Source organism: Salvelinus alpinus, chromosome 1, assembly GCF_045679555.1.
Source record: "Salvelinus alpinus chromosome 1, SLU_Salpinus.1, whole genome shotgun sequence".
NCBI classification, from domain to species: Eukaryota; Metazoa; Chordata; class Actinopteri; order Salmoniformes; family Salmonidae; genus Salvelinus; species Salvelinus alpinus.
In genome coordinates, this window is record NC_092086.1 from 73,410,677 (window position 1) to 73,435,860 (window position 25,184).

General features: G+C 41.8%; 1 protein-coding gene across 4 annotated transcripts in view; it reads left to right on the forward strand.

Moving 5' to 3' along the window:
- LOC139530087 (double C2-like domain-containing protein beta) overlaps positions 1 to 25,184 on the forward strand; it is a 312,939-nt gene that overhangs the window by 223,177 nt on the left and 64,578 nt on the right. For all 4 annotated transcript variants that reach the window (XM_071326180.1, XM_071326197.1, XM_071326190.1 and 1 more), the window contains 2 exons: positions 14,187 to 14,261; positions 23,121 to 23,230. In XM_071326180.1, coding sequence (XP_071182281.1) covers positions 14,187 to 14,261; positions 23,121 to 23,230 — 185 coding nt within the window. The remainder of the gene's footprint in view (positions 1 to 14,186; positions 14,262 to 23,120; positions 23,231 to 25,184) is intronic.

Consider the following 25,184-nt stretch of genomic DNA (forward strand, 5'->3'; position numbering starts at 1 on the left):
TTTATAATGGACAATTTTTGGATTGTGTCAACAACAACAGTAATGGTAACAAGGCGGAGATCCAGGGCTGTTCCTAAAAGTGTTGCAAAAATCCAGGCACTTTCAATAAATTCCCTGATTTCCCCAAAATCCCAGGTGAGGCATCTCGGAATCAGGAATGAATAAGCAGGTAATTCAGAATCCTCCAACCAGGAGTTCAGGAAATCCAGGGAATTTACGTTCCCGGAATTTTGCAACTCTAGTTCCAAACAAAACAAATACATGTGTGCTAGCTTTAGTTTCTTAACTGCACAGCTAGTAGAACAAAAAAATAATGTTAAAATTACTTAGGAACTGTGCACACTTTGTAGAGGTATGTGGCCACTGGGCACACCAGTTAGAACTCTCACTCAAAGCATTTATTTTTTATTGATCACTTTAGTTCCCGGTTCTGATTCTGTTCTTCGAAAATAATCCGGTTCTCTTCCCTGAACCAGTTCCAACCCCTGAAGCCAGCGAGGGTAATAGCTCACACGACAAAAATGTGAACATTCGGGGGCATTTGAATTCGTCTGCAAATTGATTTAAGCTGGAGCATGTGCACGACCGGTGCCTGGCTCTCCCAACACTCCCACCAGGAGGTCTGTGAGGCACAGTGGGAAGTGGGGAAGACCGAAATAGCCACTGTCAGTGGAGAGAGGGAACCCCACCTCCTGTGTAGATAAGGTGGACATCTCGAGCTGCTATCAGCCCTGACAGTTAGCCAGATGGGGCCATGGCCACTCGGTAGCACAGATGGACAGAGCTTGTTGGTTCCACTTCATCCTCCCCTCCCTCGCTCTTGGTTGGTTTTACTCACACATACTGGCCAGCTGCCTCATAGGAGATTTGACTGAGTGCTCTGGACACACTCATGGCCTACAAGACTGTGGAGTTGAGAGAGAGGGAGGATAAAGAGATGGGGGGAGGGGAAAGAGAGAGAGTTGATGTCCTGGGAATTGGTGAGAGAGCAACCCTGAGATGTTGATGGTGGTGAGTATGATTCCAGGGCAGTGGTTGCAGCGGGCGTTGGTATAAAATGTTATCGGAAGTTGTCACAGGTGAGCGAAGGCCCAGTTCGGTAATGAAGCATTATGGAAGCCAGTCAGGGAGGAGGGGATCGCTCTTCGGGAGGGAACACAACGGCTTACAGGGAATTACAGAACAGATAATGGCACGGGCATAACCGCAAATCGGAATGTCACATTTACAACAACAAACATCTCTCATTTCAGGGATTTTACCTTAGTTCAAGTAAGACCAATAATTTTAATGCACCTGATCTCTGGGTATGTGGCATTTTTCTGGATCTTCTCCAAAGCCTCCATGTTTTCTATATGTTTCAAATGCACCAATCGATACACTCTAGCCTCTTGCTCTTCAAATCAAATGTTGTTGGTCACATGCAGATGTTATTGAGGGTGTAGAAACACAAGCACTTTGCTATCTAACAATTTCACAACAATACGTAGAATGCACACAAATCTAAAGTAAAGGAATGGAATTAAGAATATATAAATATTTGGACGAGCAATGTCAGAGCGGCATAGACTAAGATACAGTACAATAGAATACAGTATATACATATGAGATGTGTAATGCAAAATATGTAAACATTATTAAAGGCGCTAGTGTTGTAATTATTAAAATGGCCAGTGATTTCAAGTTTATGTACATAGGGCAGCATTCTCTAATGTGCTAGTGATGGCTATTTACAATCTGATGGCCTTGAGATAGAAGCTGTTTTTCAGTCTCTCGGTCCCAGCTTTGAAGCACATGTACTGAGCTCGCCTTCTGGATGATAGCGGGGTGAACAGGCTGTGGCTCCGGTGGTTGTTGTCCTTGATTATCTTTTTGCCCTTCCTGTGACATCAGGTGTTGGTGGTGTCCTGGAGGGCAGGTAGTTTGCCCCTAGTGATGCGTTGGGCAAACCGCACCACCCTCTGGAGAGCCCTGTGGTTGCGGGTGGTGCAGTTGCCGTACCAGGTGGTGATACAGCCCGACAGTATGCTCTCAATTGTGCATCTGTAAAAGTTTGTGAGGGTTTTAGGTGCCAAGACAAATTTCTTTAGCCTCCTGAAGTTGAAGAGGCGCCTTCTTCACCACACTGTCTGTGTGGGTGGACCATTTCAGTTTGTCAGTGACGTGTACGTCGAGGAACTTGAAGCCTTCCACCTCCTCTACTGCGGTCCCATCAATGTGGATAGGGGGGTGCTCCCTCTGCTGTTTCATGAAGTCCACAATCAGCTCCTTTGTTTTGTTGATGTTGAGTGAGAGGTTATTTTCCTGGCACCACACTCCCAAGGTCCTCACCTCCTCCCTGTAGGCTGTCTCGTCATTGTTGGTAATCAAGCCTACTACTGTTGTGTCGTCCGCAAACTTGATGATTGAGTTGGAGGCATGAGTGGCCATACAGTCATGGGTGAACAGGGAGTACAGGAGGGGGCTGAGCACGCACCCTTGTGGGGCCCCAGTGTTGAGGATCAGCGAAGTGGAGGGGTTGTTTCCTACCTTCAACACCTGGTGGCGGCCCGTCAGGAAGTCCAGGACCCAGTTGCACAGGGAGGGGTTCAGACCCAGGGCCTTGAGCATAATGATGAGCTTGGAGGGTACTATAGATGTGCGTTGCATGGTCAGGGTGCCATTAAAGGAACGACTTATCACAGGTCTCAGACAAGTGGCTGTGACTGCTGATTCAGTGGAATGCCGTCACCAGTGTTTACGATTGAATATACTGTATTGCGGACGTGACTTGAGATAACAGAAACGATCAAGTCTCCCACATAAGTCTCTTGTGAAAGGGTCAGTACAACATTGGAATTCACCAAGTACAACTAGTCTATTTTGAAATCGACTGAGCAATATACAAATCTGCCCATTTGTTTAAACACTGATGAGATTGATTCTGAGTTCAATGAGTTGTATAGCATGTAGAAAGAACTGATTGTGAGGCAGTCAATAACCTTATTTACTCTGCCCTATCCTCATGAGTTTTGACTTCTTGAGCTCTATTAGGGGAACTGTTTCTCCCCTGCCTCAACTCCTGCACACCGACCCCTAAAACAGTTAATTAACGAATCATTAAACTTGGATATGTGGCTAAATGGATGTTTATTTGAACCTCCAGGCACCATAATAATTTTGTACTTTTTTAATGAAATTATACTAATTCTCATTATTTGTTTAGCCTTTGATGCAACAGTTATTTATATGTATGTGACTGACTGACTGAATTATATGAGCGGCACATTGTATCTCAAACTTTTCTTGTAAAACGGGATTTTGAAATTTCTATTGAAAAAGCTTTGCAAGGCCACCTTTTGACAAGCGCTAACAATGAGTTCCAAGGTCAACAATGTTTCAAACGTGTCAAACTTTCCAGCAACCCACCATGAAATACAAACTTACATTTCATTATGCCACACTTTTCATATTCCGTCTCGGTTATTATTTGTATGTGTTTCCAAACACCTATTTTTGCTTTATGTATTTTTTGTTTTAAAAAAGGTCAGACAATTTTCTCACTTTTCCACTCTCCCTTTCTTCTGTTTCTTCAAAGGCAAGCTGTGGTTATTATTTCTCTTGATTTCTAAGGTTAATGTTTTTTTTTCCTGTTCCTCTTCCTGCACCTTACTCTCTTGCATGCATTCCTCTCTCTCTGCATGGTCCTGGGGAACAGCTCCCCATCCCCAGGTATAAGAAGGTAAGGCACCGACTCACACTGTCCAAACCCTAACCAGCCTATAGCAATCAGAATATATGTCCATTTTTCTCATGTGGTGTGTTGACAAACCAAAACCAAACTCTAACCAGCCTACACCATCCCCAACCAACTCCCACTGGACCCTGTGGAATGGATAGCCCCTAATCAAATCCTTACTAAACCCTGACCAGCAGCCTACACCAACCCAAACCAACTCCCAATGTCCCCTGTGGAGTGAACAATCCCTCACTAAACCCTAACTATCCTATACCAACCCCAACCAACTCTTTCCCACTATTGGCATCACATAATTGTCTAATACTCTTCTCACGCTCTCATACTATACTGTGCTGGCCTGGATATTTTTTTTTCACATTTTCCTTTTCAAGCACTGTTCCATTAACTACGGTGGATGTATAACCAGGCCAGTGCTGTAGAGCTCAGCTCGATTCAGTTGCGTGAAAAGGGTATAAGGACGGGACTTGACACAATGCCTGTGAGAGTCAGACTTTTAGCTTGGGTACGGCATGTTAAACCACCTGTGTAGATTTATTCCTTCTATATATTGTGGCACATTTCAGGTTTTACAAGTCATGGAGCATACCCTTGTTTCTGTGATTTCTGTAGAATAAGACCATTTCTGGAGGTGTAAAATACAGTGACATTACTTTTACTTAATTATCCAGAGCATGGTTGAATGATTATGCAACCTGAAAATCGTGAGCCAGGCACTTTTATCCTTCTGTGAGTTTTTAAAATCAGGGTTTTCAATTTCAGTCCAGACTGGGCCATTCCCAGCCTGCACATTTTTCTTCTAGCCCAACACTAACACGTCTGACTCAATTAAACAAATAATCAATAAACTGTTGAGTGCTTTGGTCCACAAGACTAGAAAAGTCAACCTAGTCTGATATTACTTGCCCAATGTCAGGGTTGTTCCTTTCCCTATTTGTGCTTGTGTAGATGTGGTATATAAAGTTAGTTTCAACCTTGAACTTCCCTCCCTATGTTGAATATTTGTTAAATGATCTTTGCCGCGTTGATTGACACCAAATATTTTGCTCTCATTTCATCCATCCAGACCTACAGTATAACTGGGAAATGTCAAAGTTAGCATATGGTGATATACATTAAGGACACCTGCTCTTTCCATGACATAGACTGACCAGGTGAATCCAGGTTAAAGCTATGATGCCTTATTGATGTACCTTGTTAAATCTACTTCAATCAGTGTAGATGAAGGGGAGGAAACAGGTTAAAGAAGGATTTTTAAGCCTTGAGACAATTGAAACATGGATTGTGTATGTGTGTCATTCAGAGGGTGAAGGGGCAAGACAAAGATTGAAATGCCTTTGAACTGGATATGGTAGTAGGTGCCAGGTACACCGGTTTGTGTCAAGAACTGCAACGCTGCTGGGGGGACTCAATATTAGGAAGGTGTTCCTAATATTTGACATACTCAGTGTATAGGCTCATGTATTTTTCCAAAGCAGTATGTTGGTGCTCATATTTCATTGATACTTTGATATGATATATTGATTGATGTGAGTATATGAGAGTATGGTGTATGTTTATTGATCGGAGTATGTGTATCCTCAGGTACAGTACCTGAAGGTCTTTTTACGTTAACTCTGAATCAACAGGTACAGTAGTGGAGCCATTCTAAAGTCGGTGTACATCCTACACTATTCTGTACGTACTAGCAGTATCATTCATAAAGTAATCAAGTAAAGAAAATGTTAGGATAACATCATCATGAGTCACATAACTAATTCCTCTATTTCTGTCTCTGAGCTGAAACCATAATTATGGTAGTCATGTGGCCGTAGTTCACTTTTTGCAGCTGCAATAAGGATAATAATTATTGGAATCAAGCGCAACAAAAAATGTGCTTTACTCCCTAGTTAGCCTCTGGTTTACTGGTCAGTTTTAATTGAATAACAGATCAATGTGAGAATGCTATATAAATGCATTATTTGTCGAGGAAACAAAATCCAATTTAAATACTGCCTTTGGCCTCACTGACAGCATTCACGCATTTTCATTTGTCTTGTTAAAGTAGACCTTTAGTCAGGGCCCTATGAAATGCAATGACATTAAAGGAGTAGTTCACTATTTTACAATATGATGTTAGATGGTTCCTCACCCTAAAAGTAGTCTATGGGCCAGGAGAAACTGTAATCTCTGGTTCAGGATTCTTTAAACAGCCATTACTAACTTCAGCTAACTTTAGCCACCCCTAGCTAAACATCTATGGAATTGATGGGGGCATGTGAGCATATATTTTTATTAAATGGCCGAATCACCTTTAAGTGGCATCATACCAAATATGGAGTACATTTTTTTTTTACACACTCACATGCACCCATCACTTCCATTGATTTTTAGGCAGAAGTTAAGTTGATGTTTGTAATGGCTGTTTAAAGAGAACTGAAACATGGAATACAGTTTCCCCTACTTCCAGGGTGAGGAACCATCTAAAAAGAAGTTGTAAAATAGTGAACTATTCCTTTAATGTTGCATTGCATCAGACCTCTTCTGCAACAAGCTTCTTCTTTTATCCACAATAAACCTTACCGTTATCCGCCAGATATGTGCATAGAGTCTAAATAAGCCCTGTCCCAGAGGTTGAGCCAGGGCATTTCTCTGACGTTAAAGGGATACTTTGGGATTTTGACAATGCAGACCTTTATCTGCTACCCCAGAGTCAGATTAACTCGTGGATACCCTTTTTATGTCTCTGCGTGCATTTTGAAGGAAGTTGCTAACTAGCGCTAGGTTAATTGCTAACTAGCGTTAGTGCAATGACTGGAAGCCTATGGATATCTGCTAGCATGCTAGTAGATACCCACAGATGTCCAGTTATTGTGCTAACGCTAGTTAGCATAGGCTCGCAAAATTACCTCCAACTTCCTTCTTACTGGACACAGAGACATACAAATGGTATCCATGAGTTCCTCTGACTCTTGGGGAGTAGATAAAGGGCCTCATTGATAAAATCCCAAAGTATCCCTCTAACATTCATCGGTGAGGAATGCGATGCATCCATCACATATCCATCATGTCTTACTCTAATAATTCATCGTTGCCTCTCCCGTCACACTAGTGGCAGGAAGCCACCACCTAAACACCCCCATCGATCTGAGGAAGACACCGGTGGAGGTAACTCCTCCCATCCCACAAGAGCTGCAAGATAAAGGTTGGCATACTTTGCAGAAGCTGCCTTTGGCTTCTTTGATAAATAAGTAACAGTGAACGTATTGAATGGTTCCTACATTTGAAATTTACCGAACTTCTGTTTACTTTTACAAAGATAAAGTCCACACACGCCACAGGCACGACACACAAATGCAGCATCGAGAGGAAATTGGTATGAACGACTATGTGCGGGGTGTGTGGATACACTGATGTACGGCGCCCATCTGCCTTTCATAACAGTCATTTCTCTTCTCCCTACCCCCTATCCCCCCATAATTGTGATCAACTGGCTATTCACTGGTGGCTTAGGCAATCACCATGGAGGGAGATGTAGATAGATACTATGTCAGCCTCTTCAATCAACTGTCATTTCTGAATGCTTTTTTTGTGCCATAGGAAGATATGAATAATATACATAGTAGGCAAGTCAAACCCATTTTCATGATTTCTGGAAGATCATCAAAATACATAAAACACATCACATTTTTGTACTCATTCAGCAGTTGGTCAAAACTGCATTTTGAAGTATCCAAATCAATAATCAATATACAGAAACCGTTTCTGATATGTTGAAAACATAAAATATACTACCTACACATACAGTACATTTACAACAAAACTAGTCATATTACTTGTATTTTTTTAAATCAAGCACCTTATATACTGCATATGCACCAAGAACCATGTTGTTTTAACAAGTGGCAATTAATCACTCGTATTGATTAGGTGGAATCAGGTTGTATGCGCTGTTGAAACTAACACAACTAAAATATCACATGGAAACTACAAATATTGTTTAGTGGACAAACTGCTGAAGACAACCAGCTACATTTTGGATTGTTGCATTTTTCTTCAAGTGGGCCGCCAACACGGAAAGTTAAACGCAACACTATTTTGTTAATCACTGGTATCGATATCAATTTCAAATCAATAAAACAGGGGCCAAAGTTTAGGGTGTATGCGCTGTTTAAACTAACACTATTCAGAGGCTACACTGAATCTGACAATAATTGTTATATTACTCACTAGAAGAGAATTTGCTGTGGCCAGTCAATTAAATTCTAGAATGTCAGATGGAAGTTTTGGGTGGCTGCCGAAATGGGAAAGGAAACAAATCAGTTGCTTTGTTATTTAACTTAACTAATCACGACCCGCCATAGGACATCAACAGTGACAGGGTTTGGCTGTTATTTGAGTTATAGTTTTACTCTCAAATCCGTGCACTGGTGTGAAGCAAGTGACTTTTATACAGAGAGTGCCCCACATTATTCCTACCATTTGAGTTTGAAAATTATAGTAGAATTCTAATCTGTTTAAAAATCAATCAACATTTAAATTTAGGCTGATGTGTATGTTACCCACTCACAAATTCTTGGCACAATCACATATATTTCTTAATAGTTTAACCATTTACAGTTTAAAAATGCTCTTATGCACAATTTAATCGGGCGCTCTAGAAAGAGCTCCCTTAGTAGCTGTGCAGTAGGCCGTTCATTCACCCTGCCTAGATACAGTTGAAGTCGGAAGTTTACATACACTTAGGTTGGAGTCATTAAAACTTGTATTTCAACCACTCCACACACTTCTTGTTAACAAACTATAGTTTTGGCAAGTCGGTTAGGACATCTACTTTGTGCATGACACAAGTCATTTTTCCAACAATTGTTTACAGACAGATTATTTAACTTATAACTCACTGTATCACAATTCCAGTGGGTCAGAAGTTTACATACACAAAGTTGACTGTGCCTTTAAACAGCTTGGAAAATTCCAGAAAATTATGTCATGGCTTTAGAAGCTTCTGATAGACTAATTGACATCATTTGAGTCAATTGGAGGTGTACCTGTGGATGTATTTCAAGGTCTACCTTCAAACTCAGTGCGTCTTTGCTTGACATCATGGGAAAATCATAAGAAATCAGCCAAGACCTCAGAAAAAAGTGTAGACCTCCACAAGTCTGGTTCATGCTTGGGAGCAATTTCCAAATTCCTGAAGGTACCACATTCATCTGTACACACAATAGTACACAAGTATAAACACCATGAGACCACGCAGCCGTCATACCGCTCAGGAAGGAGACGTGTTCTGTCTCCAAGAGATTAATGTATTTTGGTGCAAAAAGTGCAAATCAATCCCAGAACAACTGCGAAGGACCTTGTGAAGATGCTGGAGGAAACGGGTACAAAAGTATCTATATCCACAGTAAAAAAAAAGTCCTATATCGACATAACCTGAAAGGCCGCTCAGCAAGGAAGAAGCCACTGCTCCAAAACCGCCATAAGAAACCCAGACTACGGTTTGCAACTCCACATGGGGACAAAGATCGTACTTTTTGGAGAAATGTCCTCTGGTCTGATGAAACAAAAATAGAACTGTTTGGCCATAATGACCATCATTATGTTTGGAGGAAAAAGGGGGAGGGTTGCAAGCTGAAGAACACCATCCCAACCGTGAAGGACGGGGGTGGCAGCATCATGTTGTGGGGTTGCTTTGCTGCAGGAGGGACTGGTGCACTTCACAAAATAGATGGCATCATGAGATAGGAAAATCATGTGGATATATTGAAGCAACATCTCAAGACAACAGTCAGGAAGTTAAAGCTTGGTCGCAACTGGGTTTTCCAAATGGACAATGACACCAAGCATACTTCCAAAGTGGTGGCAAAATGGCATAAGGACAACAAAGTCAAGGTATTGGAGTGGCCATCACATAGCCCTGACCTCAATCCTATAGAAAATGTGTGGGCAGAACTGAAAAAGCGTGTGTGAACAAGGAGGCCTACAAACCTGACTCCATTACACCAGCTCTGTCAGGAGGAATGGGCCAAAATGTACCCAACTTATTGTGGGAAGTTTGTGGAAGGCTACCCGAAACGTTTGACCCAAGTTAAACAATTTAAAGACAATGCTACCAAATACTAATTGAGTGTATGTAAACTTCCTTCCCACTTGGAATGTGATGAAATAAATAAAAGCTGAAATAAATCATACTCGTTACTATTATTCTGACATTTCACATTCTTGAAATAAAGTGGTGATCCTAACTGACCCAAGACAGGGAATTTTTACTAGGATTAAACGTCAGGAATTGTGAAAAACTGAGTTTAAATGTATTTGGCTAAAGTGTATGTAAACTTCCGACTTCAACTGTATAGCCTACTTCTTATCTTTAGTATAAAGAGACACAGACCAAAAAATTGTTATGTGAGTATATAAGTGTTTCAGCTTTGGTTGTAGTTGGTTATTCGATGATGGCCTCCGACTCTTCTTTTCTTAATGAAACAATTTTTCGAAATGTTAACGAGAGACATTCCATGGCTCAACTCGGACCATCATACATGGTGGACATCGTACATATCTTCCATAGTATCCTGTAGAACACTTAACCAGATGTCCAGGTATTTCAGACCAGGGCCACTGTCTGGTCCTTCCATAGCCTGATGGAACCAGCCTGATCTCATTTACATTCGGTTCCGGTCAGTCTGCTTGACAGGGCTAGTCCTTTTAGTAAAGAAGTGACTGGGCATAGGAGGTTGTAGCTGCATAGGGAGCTTTGGTCGAGTGTTACCTCAATCTGTATTTAATGCTTCCACCCATACAGTGTAACAGTGCAGGACCACATTATCAGTACCTCAAAGCTTCTATTTTCATCTATTGATCTATTGCTCCTCAGCGATGCAGCAGAGTTGAAGGAGCACATCTTGGCTCATCCCATCCAGATAGCTGTGCGCTTTACTTCGGGAAGAATCCACTCACCCAACCCTCAATTTACTCAATACATCAGCCTCGAGCTGCCTGTCAAAGGCAAAGTCGATATTTCATGCTTCCTGTAGACAGTTCTTTCCTATTGGATTCAGCCCAAGGACTGGTAGTGGTATCTACAAGAGACTGGTAGTGGTATCTACAAGAGACTAGTAGTGGTATCTACAGCAGAACACAGCATAGAAACATTTGGAGCAGTGGGGCCCAGAAGAGAACATGTTGGGAGTCTTTTTGATAGTTGGGCACAGTTCCAAAACAGATCATATCAATTCACATCTGTGGAACGGCTCTGAAGCCGCTCGCACAACGGAGCAATGCTGGCCCCGCTGCGCTATCAAAGAGAACATTCATCTGTGTTCCACACAAACATCTGACTCAACCTGGTGCTTTGTAGAAGAGATGAGACGCTGTTTGCTGTGAATGAAAGGAGGAGAGGCTCCAAGCGTAAAGAAGGGGTCCAGAGTACAGGCAGTAATGGAACTCCAGGCACAACAAACGACTGCTAAGAGCAGGCGACTTTGGAACAGAGAAAAACAACCTCCTCTGTCCTACAATAACTTTTCATAGTTAGATTTTGATGTGAAATTGGAATGTGACATGAAGTGCGTTCGTGACACACACAAATATATAAAAGGTTTTGAGGATGAGAAGATTCCTCACAAAAAAACAGAAAAATGTACTTTGCACTTTTTCACCCGACACTCGGCGGAGCAGAAAACTGTATATTACACACACACTCACAAGCACACACACACACACACTGCGTGAGGAACTTTCATCCCACACATGGCTGAGCAAATACATTTGGGAGATAGGATAGCACTGACGCAGACACATGCACATGCACATGCACGCACGCACCCACACACACAGTTAAACTTAACAGAAGGGGCACACACAGTTAAACTTAACAGAAGGGGCACACACAGTTAAACTTAACAGAAGGGGAGAGAGAAAACAAGTACAAGTGTGATTCAGCGGACAATGGGTGATTGCAAACAAGTCACAAGCAACTAAGAGTTACAAAAATATGTTTCTTGTAACTTCAAATATTGACGTTCATCAGACAATGCCATCGTACAAGGATGCCGAAGTAGTTGATACTGTACATCAATGGCGTTTGGTTGGTATAGGGAGATCTATAAAGATTCGCTTAGCATGGCAAGGTGAGTTGTTATGACTCACCAAAGAATTCATTGTTTTGTGAAGCCGGTATCAGTAGTAGAAAAGCAACAACTGCCAAGGCCTGAGTCTATTTAAATCAATTCATCCACTCTTTTATGGATGCTGTCTATCTCTGTGTTTGCCGTAGAGATTTCACTCCTTTGTTATCTCTTTTCAGGACATCCATATTCATTTGCAGTCGGCCACATCAAATAACTTTGCTGCAGGTAGCACTGTATTTTTATTTATTAAGGATCCCATTCTCTTCCTGCGGTCCAGCAACATTAAGGGAGATATATGCAATTAAAATATAACATGACATTACATTTCATAACACTTTTCACAACACATTAAGTATGTTCCCTCAGGCCACTACTCTAGTACCACATATCTACAATACAAAATCCATATGTACATGTGTCTAGATTGTCCTATACAGTTCATTCTAGTGTAAAAAAGCCAGAACACCTCAGCTGATATGAGAGATTAATGTTGAACATCTCCATTGCATTTTCATACAAAGTTTTCTCCCTGAAAGGTGAAACAAGATACATAGGTATCCGGCTATTCCCAAAACATATGTGCTAAAGTAAGTTCCCCCTGGCCCATTAGATATGACTCAACCTGAAGGACTGGAGGTGGTGTGCGCCCTACTTCCTCTGTTCTAATCAAAATGATCAATCCTAGCACACACCACAGAGAGTGGGTTACCTTTTGAAATGATCATTCTATTCATGTCATCCTGGTTGATCCCATTTGAAAAGAAAGCAAAGCCCAAGCATGTTCGAGACTGAGAAAGATGGTTGGGTATTGCAATTTTCTGAGGCCTTGTTTTTATACTCACCTTTTTGGACTGCATGCATGCCAATGAGGCATGTTGCATGTGTTATATGGATGGGAGCTAGAAGTCATATCCTATTCTGAGTAATCCTGTACGTTGTGCTTTACAGCACATACAACCAATCTTTTTTAGTTTGCAGAGAAGGAAAGATAACCTACCTATGATATTGCAGCTCCAATGTGCATTTATTGGCTGCTGATGAGCCAGACGTACCATTTATCTATAGGCTCATTTTCTTCCACACTTCCACAGCTACTAGTTGCCGTTTAAAGTGACAGTTCACATGTATAAAGGGTTCTCAGTGTTTCTCAACACCATTCAATCAAGCTCTCACCCTCTCTCTCTAGCCAGGCCTTCATTGATTGGACCTGCAGCACCATGACCATGCCTGTCTGCAATATCATGCCATAGGGCTGAGGAAATCAAGTGTTTGAAAATGTGACTTTTGTTTTTGGCTCTGGTTTCATGAAAGCTGCAACCAAGCAATGTATCAGCAATATCCCTATTTGTAGATTTGTCAATAATACTGTCACAAAATAAACAGTTATCTCTCAAGTTAATTATTAATACAGAGTAATAATTGACAACGTGAGATAGGGGATCAAGATCACACTTAAACAAGCCATAGGCAGGCGATGACATTAAACCAACCTGCAGGACAAGTAATGTTGAGATGTGTCCTTCTGTTGAAATTACCTAGAAGTAAATCTGATTATGACGTTGTCTTTATGTCTCCCTTTCTATTCTTCCTATCTGGATAAGGGTTTGGCAGATTTTTTATCCTCTGATTCATGGAAGGAGACGATCCCATGTATTGTGATTTATCTGCGTCCTTTCACTAACGGGGAGAGCTGACGATAGGCATAGAACATCAATCATCTTAACAGAAAAGAGGTGTCGGATGAGGAGCTCATTTATAGCGGATAAGCACATTCTGACAAAGTCATTTTGAGAGGATGATCCCAGTCTGAGCAGAATTATCCTTGTGCTGTTTTCCATACGATGGAAATAGTCCCCAGATGAATTCCTTAGGTACCATCTACACCTCTCATTGTCAGGTTGCAGAGTTGCTGTAGGCTACTTTGTGTGTTTGTTAATTACTTGATTTACTTACACGTAGAGTTCGGTCTCTGTCAACGCATTCTGAAATGTTTTTGTTTATGGAAAAGCATTCAAGTTATTTTGCCAGCCGTGGAACAGGTCTCACCTCTAGCCTTTCTAATTAGCTGACATGGCTATTGTTATTCTGAGGAGGTTGTGCACATGTCAGAAACAAAAGTCTTTGACTTAAATTGGATGTCAGGCATCCAGCATTGGCCTTGTGTGTCTGACATGTTTCAACAAGTTTTTTTGTTGTTGTGTTGGCTGGTGGATGTGTAGTTTTCATTTTAGTGTAGTCACATTTGGAAATATTATCATGAAGGTCTATGTTGTGATGCGCTGTCATACTACCTTGTGAACGGCCTCTCTTTCGACACCATCTGTCTGTCTCTCCCACAGGGGCTCAAACCCATGGACCACAACGGGCTCTCAGATCCATATGTCAAACTGCACCTACTGCCTGGGGCCAGTAAGGTACGTACCTGTCTTATTATACCTCAATCAATCAATCACATTTATTTGTAAAGCCCTTTTTACATCAGCCGATGTCACAAAGTGCTATACAGAAACCCAGCCTAAAACCCCAAACAGCACGCAATGCAGATGTAGAAGCACGGTGGCTAGAAAAAACTCCCTAGAAAGGAAGGAACCTAGGAAGAAACCTAGAGAGGAACCAGGCTCTGAGGGGTGACCAGTCCTCTTCTGGCTGTGCCCGGTGGAGATTATAACAGTACATGGCCAAGATGTTCAAACGTTCATAGATGACCAGCAGGGTCAAATAATAATAATCACAGTGGTTGTAGAGGGTGCAACAGGTCAGCACCTCAGGAGTAAATGTCAGTTGGCTTTTCATAGCCGATCGTTCAGAGTTAGAGACAGCAGGTGCGGTAGAGAGAGAGAGTCAAACTCATGTTTAAGGGACACTACGGGAGTTTAGGTCTAACTGTTTACCTCAAATGTTGTGGGATGGTGGCAGGTAGCCTGGTGGTTAAGAGCATTGGGTCAGTAACCGAAAGGTTGCAGGTTTGAATCCCCAAGCCGACCAGGTGAAAAACCCTGTCTATGTCCCCTTGAGCAAGGCACTGAACCCTAATTGCTCCAGGTTCGCCGTCAATAACGGCTGATCCCTGGCTCTCTACCCACTTTCCAAGGGTGTCTCGGGGGATTGCGATATGGGACAAATGTAAGCACCCCACCAATTATTATGGTTCATACACACCTATTATACAAGTAGGGCGATTCCAGCGTTATGGACGTTACATTTGCATGCAAATCACAACTTTAATGTCTCACAGAATGGACCAAAAAATATAAATACAAATTTTGATGTGTGTGTCTATAGTACCCCTTGTGGTGAGTGTATTTCCCCCCAAAAAGCTGACTTCTAAATAATTGCATGTTGAAGAAATAAAGCAAATACGATGTATTATGGATGTTACATTAAAGGGACATGTTTTTTGGAGGAACATAACATGAACAAAACATGCATAGCCATTTCGAAGGAAAGGCTTTGCTGAACACAAAAACAATCCTTTTGAAAAGATTTGCATTATTACTTTACAGGGGGATAAATCCCATTATGGATGTTACACCATCTAGTCTGAAATACACATTCAAATCTTAAAGATTTTTTGATCTAAAACTATCGTAACACATTTGCTGTCATTTTGTTTTTAAAATGTCAGCAGAAGGCATAGTACCTTGGGATTGTTTAATTACAGGTAGCCTGCAGCATATCACCCTGCATCCCACTGCCACTTCCAGATGCTGCTGGAAGTGGTGTTGGAGATCCAGTAGGGGGCACTCTTCCCCCTGGTCTAAGGAGATCCCAATGCCCTGGGGCAGTGAAGGGGACATTGTCCTGCGTAGGGTGCTGTCTTTCAGATGAGTGTCCTGAGTCTCTGTGGTCACTAAAGATCCCATGTCACTTATTATAAGAGTAAGAATAGGGGTGTTAACCCCAGTGTCCTGGCTAAACTCTCAATCAGGCCATCACACCATTATGGCCACATTCTCAGCTTCCAATTGGCTCATTCAGATATGATACATCTGTTATGGATTTCATGGACATCATAACGCTGAACAAAGATGCTCAAGAGCAACGGTATTACACATGGTCTTCTGTTGAGATAAGTCCATGTCCAAGCCCGTCTGTGTTGTCGTTCCAGTGATATGACACCGTTCAAAATGAATGGGAAAGATAAGCACCATATAATTTCCAGATTTACAGTACTTTTATCTTTTCCGTTCACTCGAGGCGCACATGTGATGTGGACTTACCTTGACATTAGGCTACTTTTGAAAACATCTGATAAACTTTGATTTTGGTGTAATGTCCCTTTAATAATCTAAATACAGTTATGCGTTAATGCATATGCTGTCATATCAGATGGTGTCATGTCTGATTATTGGAAATTACAGACACTATCATGCCCCGTTATAGAAGCTATGGATATATAGTTAACTGCCAAAATAAAAGAAACACCAACATAAAATGTTTTAATAGGGTGTTGGGCCACCACGAGCCGCCAGAACAGCTTCAATGCGCCTTGGCATAGATTCTACAAGTGTCTGGAGGGATGCAAAACCATTCTTCCAAGATAAATCCCATCATTTGGTGTTTTATTGATGGTGGTGGAAAACTCAGGCGCTGTTAATAAATTACCGTCTCCCAACCACGAAGGACTGTCGTCTAGTCATACTGTAATTCTTGTGCCACCTTGGTCTCCATGGGCTAGCCTTCTCTTGTGCCAACAATCCACTTAGCAGCTGCCAATAAGGGTTCTCTAAATCAGTCAGGCTGTCCCCAACTGTTCGGACATCTTGACCTCCGAGTGGACTCTCCATCAGACCATTATTAGGTAATTGATTGGGCTTGAAAGTCAAGCATATGGGCGCTGTTTCATTTGGGGGCCTGAAATTACACCACAAACATGGCAGCTGTGACTAGCCGCAGATGTTCCTCACTACTTGTTAAAGGTGGCCATCAAGTGGTCCAGACAGAGAGATGTGCCGCCAGAGAATTTCCCCCAGAATAACATTTGCTTGTGTCTGATTTTGGTCTAGCGGTTAAAATGCAGCCAACTCCGGACTGTGCATGCCTGTTGAGAAAACTGGGTTCATAATTTAAATCCCTGCGTTGACCTCCTCAGCTCACGAGGTCTGCACACCTCTCATCAGTCTCCCCCTTACTTAATAACTATATCCGTCCCAATAAAAGGATTACATTACATACAGATTGGAATTCACTTCCCTTTTTTATCAAAACTTAAACCTTGCCTCAGCAATGGTGTCCAACTCTGGTCCCAGAGACCGCTAGATAGACACGGTGCTCTGGTTATTTGTGTGGGGTTTCAGATATGAATCAGCTGCTGCTTTGTTCTGGGGAACATTAATATGCGTCGACTCAGCACCAAATATTCATGCCAGTTAACCGATTAAATGCAACAGACATTGTTCTTCACTGTCCATTACTCACTACCACACACAATATCAGCTTGCTGTTTTGTTCAACTCAACACTGTTCCCTAGCAGAATGTGTGGGCTCGTGAAATCCACCACAGAGCAATGTGCTTCTCCAATCAATAAAGTGGAGGGAAGTGTAGCATAGTAATGAAACTCTGTGGTAGGAGTTGTTCCAGAACTTTCTATAAAGAGCACAATACAGTGTAAAAGCTATATAGCATCTTCCTGACAAGTCAACATATAAGCATTTTTCTTTTTTTTAAGGGTTTACCCATTGAGATTTATTGACGTTTTGTTATGTTACATATATGGTTTTTGGTGTTTGCCTTAAGCACTTATGCATTCATGCATTGCATTTTAAATGTTTTTAAGGTGCTGTTACAGTATGGTATGGTGTTTATGTTGTGCACTTAGACACATTTTTATATAAGCATTTCGAGTATTGATACAAATGTACTGTATCTCTTTGTACGTGCATGTCAGATTAAAGGTTAGGGATGAAAGGGAAAGAGGCATACAGAACTCTCTATTTTAATGAAATATCCAACCTCACTCTTATCACAAATGATTCGTGACCAGAGGCTGATGCTGCAGATGCAGGCATAGATATAGAACACAGAGATACTTCCTCTTGACAAGAGATGTAATGGCCATTGAATGTGTGATTCATCACTGTGGAATTCTATTCTTACTGTTCCATCCTGCATCGATCCCAGTCAGCAGCCATACAATGGCACTACTTTGCAGATTGTAGTGATAATCAAAGCCATGTATACTAAATATGTACACTACGTATGTGCTTGTCTTACCTACCTTAGTTGAATGCACTGATTGTAAGTTGCTGGTGATAACTAGCGAGTACAATCAGCATGCAGTGATCGCTATTGGTATATTTATTTAATTTGATGAATCGTCAAGGCACTGGTAGGCAGACAGGTTGATATATTGCTGGCTATTGTTCATGAATAAATGTGTCTCTCACATCATATGGTGATCAGTTATCTCCACAGGCTTTATTTTTCATCTGGCGCTAAGGAGGTGCAAGTGTCAAACACACCTTAGTTTGCAAATGTGTCATGTAAATACTGGCACACTGGCATTTTCCCACCCTAACGCCAGGTTTGGCAATTTACCTGTCTAACATCAGCTCACTTGCGCTGAGGTGGGAGGGGTGGCAATATTTGAGGTGTCCTTCAAAAGCAAGCGCAAAAGTGACAATTTCATTATTTTTTTATTTTTTTACCCCCTTTTCTCCCCAATTTTTGTGGTATCCAATCGCTAGTAATTACTATCTTGTCTCATCGCTACAACTCCCGTACGGGCTCGGGAGAGACGAAGGTCGAAAGCCATGCGTCCTCCAAAGCACAACCCAACCAAGCCGCACTGCTTCTTAACACAGCGCGCCTCCAACCCGGAAGCCAGCCACACCAATGTGTCGGAGGAAACACCGTGCACCCGCCCCCCTTGGTTAGCACGCACTGCACCCGGCCCGCCACAGGAGTCGCTGGAGCGCGATGAGACAAGGATATCCCTACCGGCCAAACCCTCCCTAACCCGGACGACGCTAGGCCAATTGTGCTTCGTCCCACGGACCTCCCGGTCGCGGCCGGCTGCGACAGAGCCTGGGCGCGAACCCAGAGACTCTGGTGGCACAGCTAGCGCTGCGATGCAGTGCTCTAGACCACTGCGCCACCCGGGAGGCGACAATTTCATTTTTACGACCCATAAAAAGCAGGTCTCAACGGTAACTCAGTTGAAAACGGCATGGATTTTGAGAGGGTATGTGCGGCCTATCTAGACATGACACACAGTGCCCATGCATGGAACGAGAGATGTGCCTTTTGTGCTGATGAATCTTGTATTTGGAAACGGAAAAAATAAGATTTGTTTCCCATCATGTAATTTAATTTGACTAAAAACCAAGGATAGCCTCCACTTAATCAAGGCTGGTTTAGCAGCATCGCATTGGTGTGTCTTTTTTATCCTGGCCATTAGCCAAGTAAGTAGCCTCTGAATAAAGGGTTTACTGAGATTACTCTGAGATATTTTGGATGTTTTTGCCCTCCATGCCTTTTCATTATTCACAATTCACACACCTGCATACTTCATTTTGCTTGTTCAAGTAGGTTATCCATCCCCATTTTCAAAGAGCGCCCCTCATCCGATTACCAAAGACACGCTACTCCAAACTATTCAGTCCTCCTATGATGCCATATCAACTGCAGAGATATATATTTTTCATCTGCCTCGCACAAAGGCAACAATACAATTGACAGGATGTTTATAATGTTATGCGTAAAGACATTTAGGACTACGCGTGCACCAAGTGCCATGGAACGAGAGAGGTGATTTATGATATCATGCTTCTAAGCCCATCCTAAAGTATTTAGAAATATTGTTGTTGTTTTAAACGGATTGCTTGTTTTCCTTTTCATATGATTAAAAACCAGGCCCTCCATACATAGGCTACCCTTACCCGACGATAATGAAGTCTGGTTTAACAGCAATGCGTTTTTTATCCTGGCCTTGCAAAGTAGCCTGTCCATAAAAGGTGTTTAAATGGTCTATTCGTCAGAGTGCCTTGAATTTAAAATATACTGCACATCCTAAAACACACACGCAAATGCTTGTTCAAGTATCCACACTCTAAAACCTAAGAGTGGATCTCTCCAGAGCGCCTCTCATCCGGTTACCAAAGACGTGCTCCTCCAAACGTATTTAAATTATTCGGTCCTATAATGCAGTATCAACTTTAGGCTATATTTTGGCCGTCAACACTACACGAATACGCTATTGAACAAACACTGGATATTTTTTTTTTTTACTGTTGCTATTACTCGTTATTGTGGCCTATGCTATTTAATAAATGGTAGTCTCAACCCACAATCAACCAGGAGGAGAATATTCCTTGCCCCCAAACGAATTGGACTTGATGACTACACAAAGACCGTCAATAACCTACAGAACTTGAGACAAATACAGTATTAAGCCATGGAACGAGTTGATTGGCCAGTGAGTGGCCAAGCCCTTGTCGGTCAATTTCTTCAACAAATGATCAGGTCTATATAATTATCAAACATACATTAGTAATGGAAAAGAAACACAGTATTAAAATTAAAATGATCCTTTAGTAATACAATTGTAGGCAGAAGTTGGCACAAAGTACAGTATATGATGGCTCTCCCCAGGTTCTGCAAAATGTCTAAGACATCCTGTAACTAATAGCCTCTCCCAGTCCTCCTGGCTTGAGTTTCCCTGGCAACAACATTTGAATAAATCTAACCTCCCCCTGACAGCAGCAACCATCTTATCAGAAATTAAAGCTCAGAAGTGGGTTTGACCGAAACTTGACCTTTCATCACAAGTATAGGGTCATTACAAGGTGAACGTGTCCAAGCATCTTCTGACAGGTGGCTGTTTTCATCAGGTCTGCGGCAGCCTTGTGTTCTCAGAAAACCAGTCGTATTCTCAGAACCTCAGATAGCCAGGTGGGGCCCAGACAGGAGGAGTATGTATGAACGGAGGCGGTTTCCACCTTCTGATAATGTCTGAAGGGCACAACACTCAAAACAGGTGTTAATACACACACAGAGGTCTATTAGAAGAGGAGAGCTTACAGTTTATCATAACACAATTTAATTAACGCTTTAAAAGGATGAGGCCTTGGTTTAACCCTCATCACACCAACAACTTGTTTACTCATCAAAACCCAGCCCTTTCGCAACACTGTAAGCTATGACCCTCATAATTTGGGCTATGAAAATAGCTACAATATTACTGACACCATCCAGAACTATAGCACTATTTACCATTGCGTTAGGTTTGTTAAAATAGAGACCAACATGTCAGCCTCTAACGAACGAGGCACAGCCACTATCTTTATAGAGCGAAAACAAAGCACCACAGCGCCGTGATAGACGAATACAACAAGGGATCTTATTGTTCAAACTTTTTTTAATCAAACCCACTGGAATTAATAATTGCTTACTTACAGTGCCTTCAGAAAATATTCATACCCTTTGACTTATTCCACATTTTGTTGGGTTATAGCCTGAATATTTTTTCTCTCACACACAATAGTCAATAATGACAGTGAATACATGTTTTTATAAATTGTTGCTAATTAATTGACAATGAAATACAGAAATATCTCTTTTGCATAAGTATTCACAGCCCCGAGTCAATATTTTGTAAAGGCACCTTTCGAGGCGATTATAAGTCTCTAAGAGTTTTGCATACCTGGATTGTACAATGTTTGCCCATTTCCTTTCTTTTTTTTTACGTTTTTTTTTTCCTTCACCTTTATTTAACAAGGTAAGCTAGTTGAGAACAAGTTCGACAACTTTATTGTTGATCATTGCTAGACAGCCATGTTCAAGTCTTGCCATAGATTTTCAAGCCGATTTAAGTCAAAGCTGTATTTAAGTCGCTCAGGAACATCCAATGTCGTCTTGGTAAGCAACTCCAGTGTAGATATGGCCTTGTCTTTTAGGTTATTGTCCTGCTGAAAGGTGCATTCGTCTCCCAGTGTCTGTTGGAAAGCAGACTGAACTAGGTTTTCCTCTAGGATTTTGTCTTTGTTTATCGCTGTATTTTGTTTATTTGTATTCTAAAAAACTCACTAGTCCTTGCCGATGACAAGCATACCCATAACATGATGCAGCCACCATCATGCTTGAAAATATGAAGAGTGGTACTCAATGATGTGTTGTGTTGGATTTGCCCCAAACATAACTCTTTGTATACAGAACAAAAAGTGTATTTTCTTTGCCAATTTCTTTGCAGTATTACTTAAGTGCCTTTTTGCAAACAGGATGGATGATTTGGAATATTTTTTTTCTGTACAGGCTTCCTTTTCACTGTAATTTAGGTTAGTATTGTGTAGGAACTACAATGTTGTTTTTCCATAGTCTGTTTTCTCATATCAAAACCATTAAACTCTGTAACTGCCTCAAGGTGGAATCCCTGAGCAGTTTCCTTCCTCTCCGGCAACTGAGTTAGGAAGGACACCTGTATCTTTGTAGTGACTTGGTGTATTGATACACCATCCAAAACCTAATTAGTAACCACCATGCTCAAAGGGATATTCAGCGTCAGCTTTTACATTTTTACATATCTACCAATCGGTGCCATTTGTGAGGCATTGAAAATCCTCCCTGGTCTTTATGGTTGAATCTGTGCTTTAAATTCACTACTTGATTAAGAAACCTTACAAATAATTGTATTTGTGGGCTACAGAGATGGGATAGTCATTCAAAAATCATGTTAACCACTATTACTGAACACAGAATATGCAACTTCTTTCTGAAGGCACTCTATTAAACTCCCAGCATTTGTTGATATGCCTATTGTTTTGTTTAATTGCAATCTGGCATTTGTATTCTAGGTCTTAGAAATGCACAGCTTTGTCCTTATGTGTCGCTATTGTTGGATTCTGGTGTTGACAAAATCACCCGAGAATCGAGAACGTGTCCTCTATTCTCTGGGGATTTCGTCACCATCGTGCACAGAGACGTTGTTCACACCTCTAGGTTAACCTGAAAAGAAGACTGATAGAGATGAGACGAGAATCATTTCAATCTCCAGATTACATCTGAATTACAGATTAGAGCCTGATGGGGAGATGGTTGAGGAGCAGACATAGTAGGAAGGGTGGGACTTGGGGATTTAACCCTCTCTGTAGTCATGTTATGTGTTAGAGCCCAGAGCTCTGCACAGAAGACACGTAAACTGATAATGACTTCTGTTGTGTCCTATGTGTCATGGTCAGCCTATGATGGAGTGGAGGGCAAAGGTCAATACCTAATCGATCGATCTCTTTCTTGCTTGCTCGCTCTCTCTCTCTCTCTCTCACTCTCTCTCTGTCAGGCCAATAAACTTCGCACCAAGACCCTGCGCAACACCCTCAACCCTGTCTGGAGTGAGACCCTGACCTACTACGGCATCACCGATGAGGATATGGTCCGCAAAACACTCAGGTAACCTTCTCCCTCCACCACCTAATTTGAAAAAGAGCGACACCAACTGGAGGTGGTCTCGAAAGAGGAGCGTGTCATGACGTTACAGGCTATTGACTTTGTAATAGCAATGCTAATAGTGCTATGCTAGCAGTGGTACACAGCAGTAGTACACAGTGCAAAGGCAGGCTAATAGAAGTATCGCAACATAGGCTAGCAGTTATAGCAGTAAGGAATTAGAAGGCCTATAGTCCAAGTCGGTATTAGATAGAACGTTGAGGCCCTACCCGCCTTTGGGGGAAACAACCTGTGGTTACCTAGGTTACCCCATTGGCTGACAGCAAAAACTTATTTTCAAATGCAATTTTCTTGTCTGTCTGTTTTAGTCAATTACAAAACTACATTTAAGAAAAGTACAACATGTCTAAAGATTACTTTTCAACATTGCCTGCTCCTGAGCGTTCTCACTACTAAGAAAAATGTAACATTGTAGGGCTTCCCTCATGCCCCTTTTCATGTGAGTGAGTGCTAGCTAGCTACTGACCTGAACATTATGCTAGCGAAGACCAACGACACAAACAAACTAACTATTCAGCTACAAGTAGTGAGTGGAGTTACAAATGGACTATAATAAACAAGTTATATGTCTTAACTGTGATGAAATGTTTTCCACACACATAGTTACGTGTAGCCTACTTGGACACAATTTATGCGCGTTAGCACTCGCCAATGGCATTGATTGCATAGGGAAGACCGGGGCTAAATGTAACACGGGTCAGGTGTAACAGGTCGGCCTACATTATATTCACTGTATGATTTTGGTTGGCTGAGTGCCAGTGGAATGTTTTTTGGGGGGGACGTTCAAGTCATATGTTTCTAACGAGCAATAAAAACTAGCCTAATGTTTAGACTTTAGAGTTGAAGCCAGTCACTGATGTGGTAAACTTCTCAATGTTATTGGATGAATCCCGGAACATATTCCCGTCTGTGCTAGCGAAACAGTCCTGTAGCTTAGCATCCTACTTCCTGTTTGAGTTTTTGCTTGTGAGGAGAAGGCAGCAGGATAGAGTTATGGTCTGATTTGCCAAAGGGAAGGCGAGGGAAGGCCTTGTATGCATTTCTGTGTGTGGAGTAAAAGTGATCTAGAGTTTTGTCACCTTTAGTTGCACAGGTGACATGCTGGTAAAATTGAGGTAAAACAGATTTCCAATTCCCTGCATTAAAATCACCGGCCATGAGAAACTCCGCCTCTGGATGTGAAGCCGGTTGGATGTTCTGCCAAATTCTCTAAAACGACATTGGAGGCGGTTTATGGTCGAGAAATTAACATTAAATTCTCTGGCAACAGCTCTGTTGGAAATTCCAGTCAGCATGCCAATTGCACGCTCCCTCAAAACTTGAGACATCTGTGGCATTGTGTTGTGTGACAAAACTGCACATTTTAGAGTGGTCTTTTATTGTCCCCAGCACAAGGTGCACCTGTGTAATCATCATGCTGTTTAATCTCCTACCCCAGGTAGACTTCTGATTGGCTGACCAGGTCAAGTTCCAGAAGCAGAGGTGTGAAAAGTTAGAGGGCAGAGTGGCTGAAAACAATTGAGAGCCCATCCCCCAGCGCCTCTGCTCTCTGCAGAGTAATAAAGTCAGAGTTGAGAGCCTGGGTGACTAGAGTTAGAGGGTTTTGTACATAACGCCTAACCCCTAGCCTGCTTACCTTGGCATTCAATCAAATTGTTGCGAGTCATTTCAGGGATGCAAGCTGATGAATTGAATCCGATTTAGATTGACACCAAGGCCAAGATCGTGAAGAGGTCTCCACATTTTTCTAAGCCTATAAACAAAAGGAATCAGAAAAGTCCAATATTGCAGGCCTTAAAACTTCTTGACACTACAGGGGGTGCTGTTTCAACTTCGACATTTAGCGTTCCCAAATTAAACTGCCTCGTACTCAATTCTTGCTCGTACAATATGCATA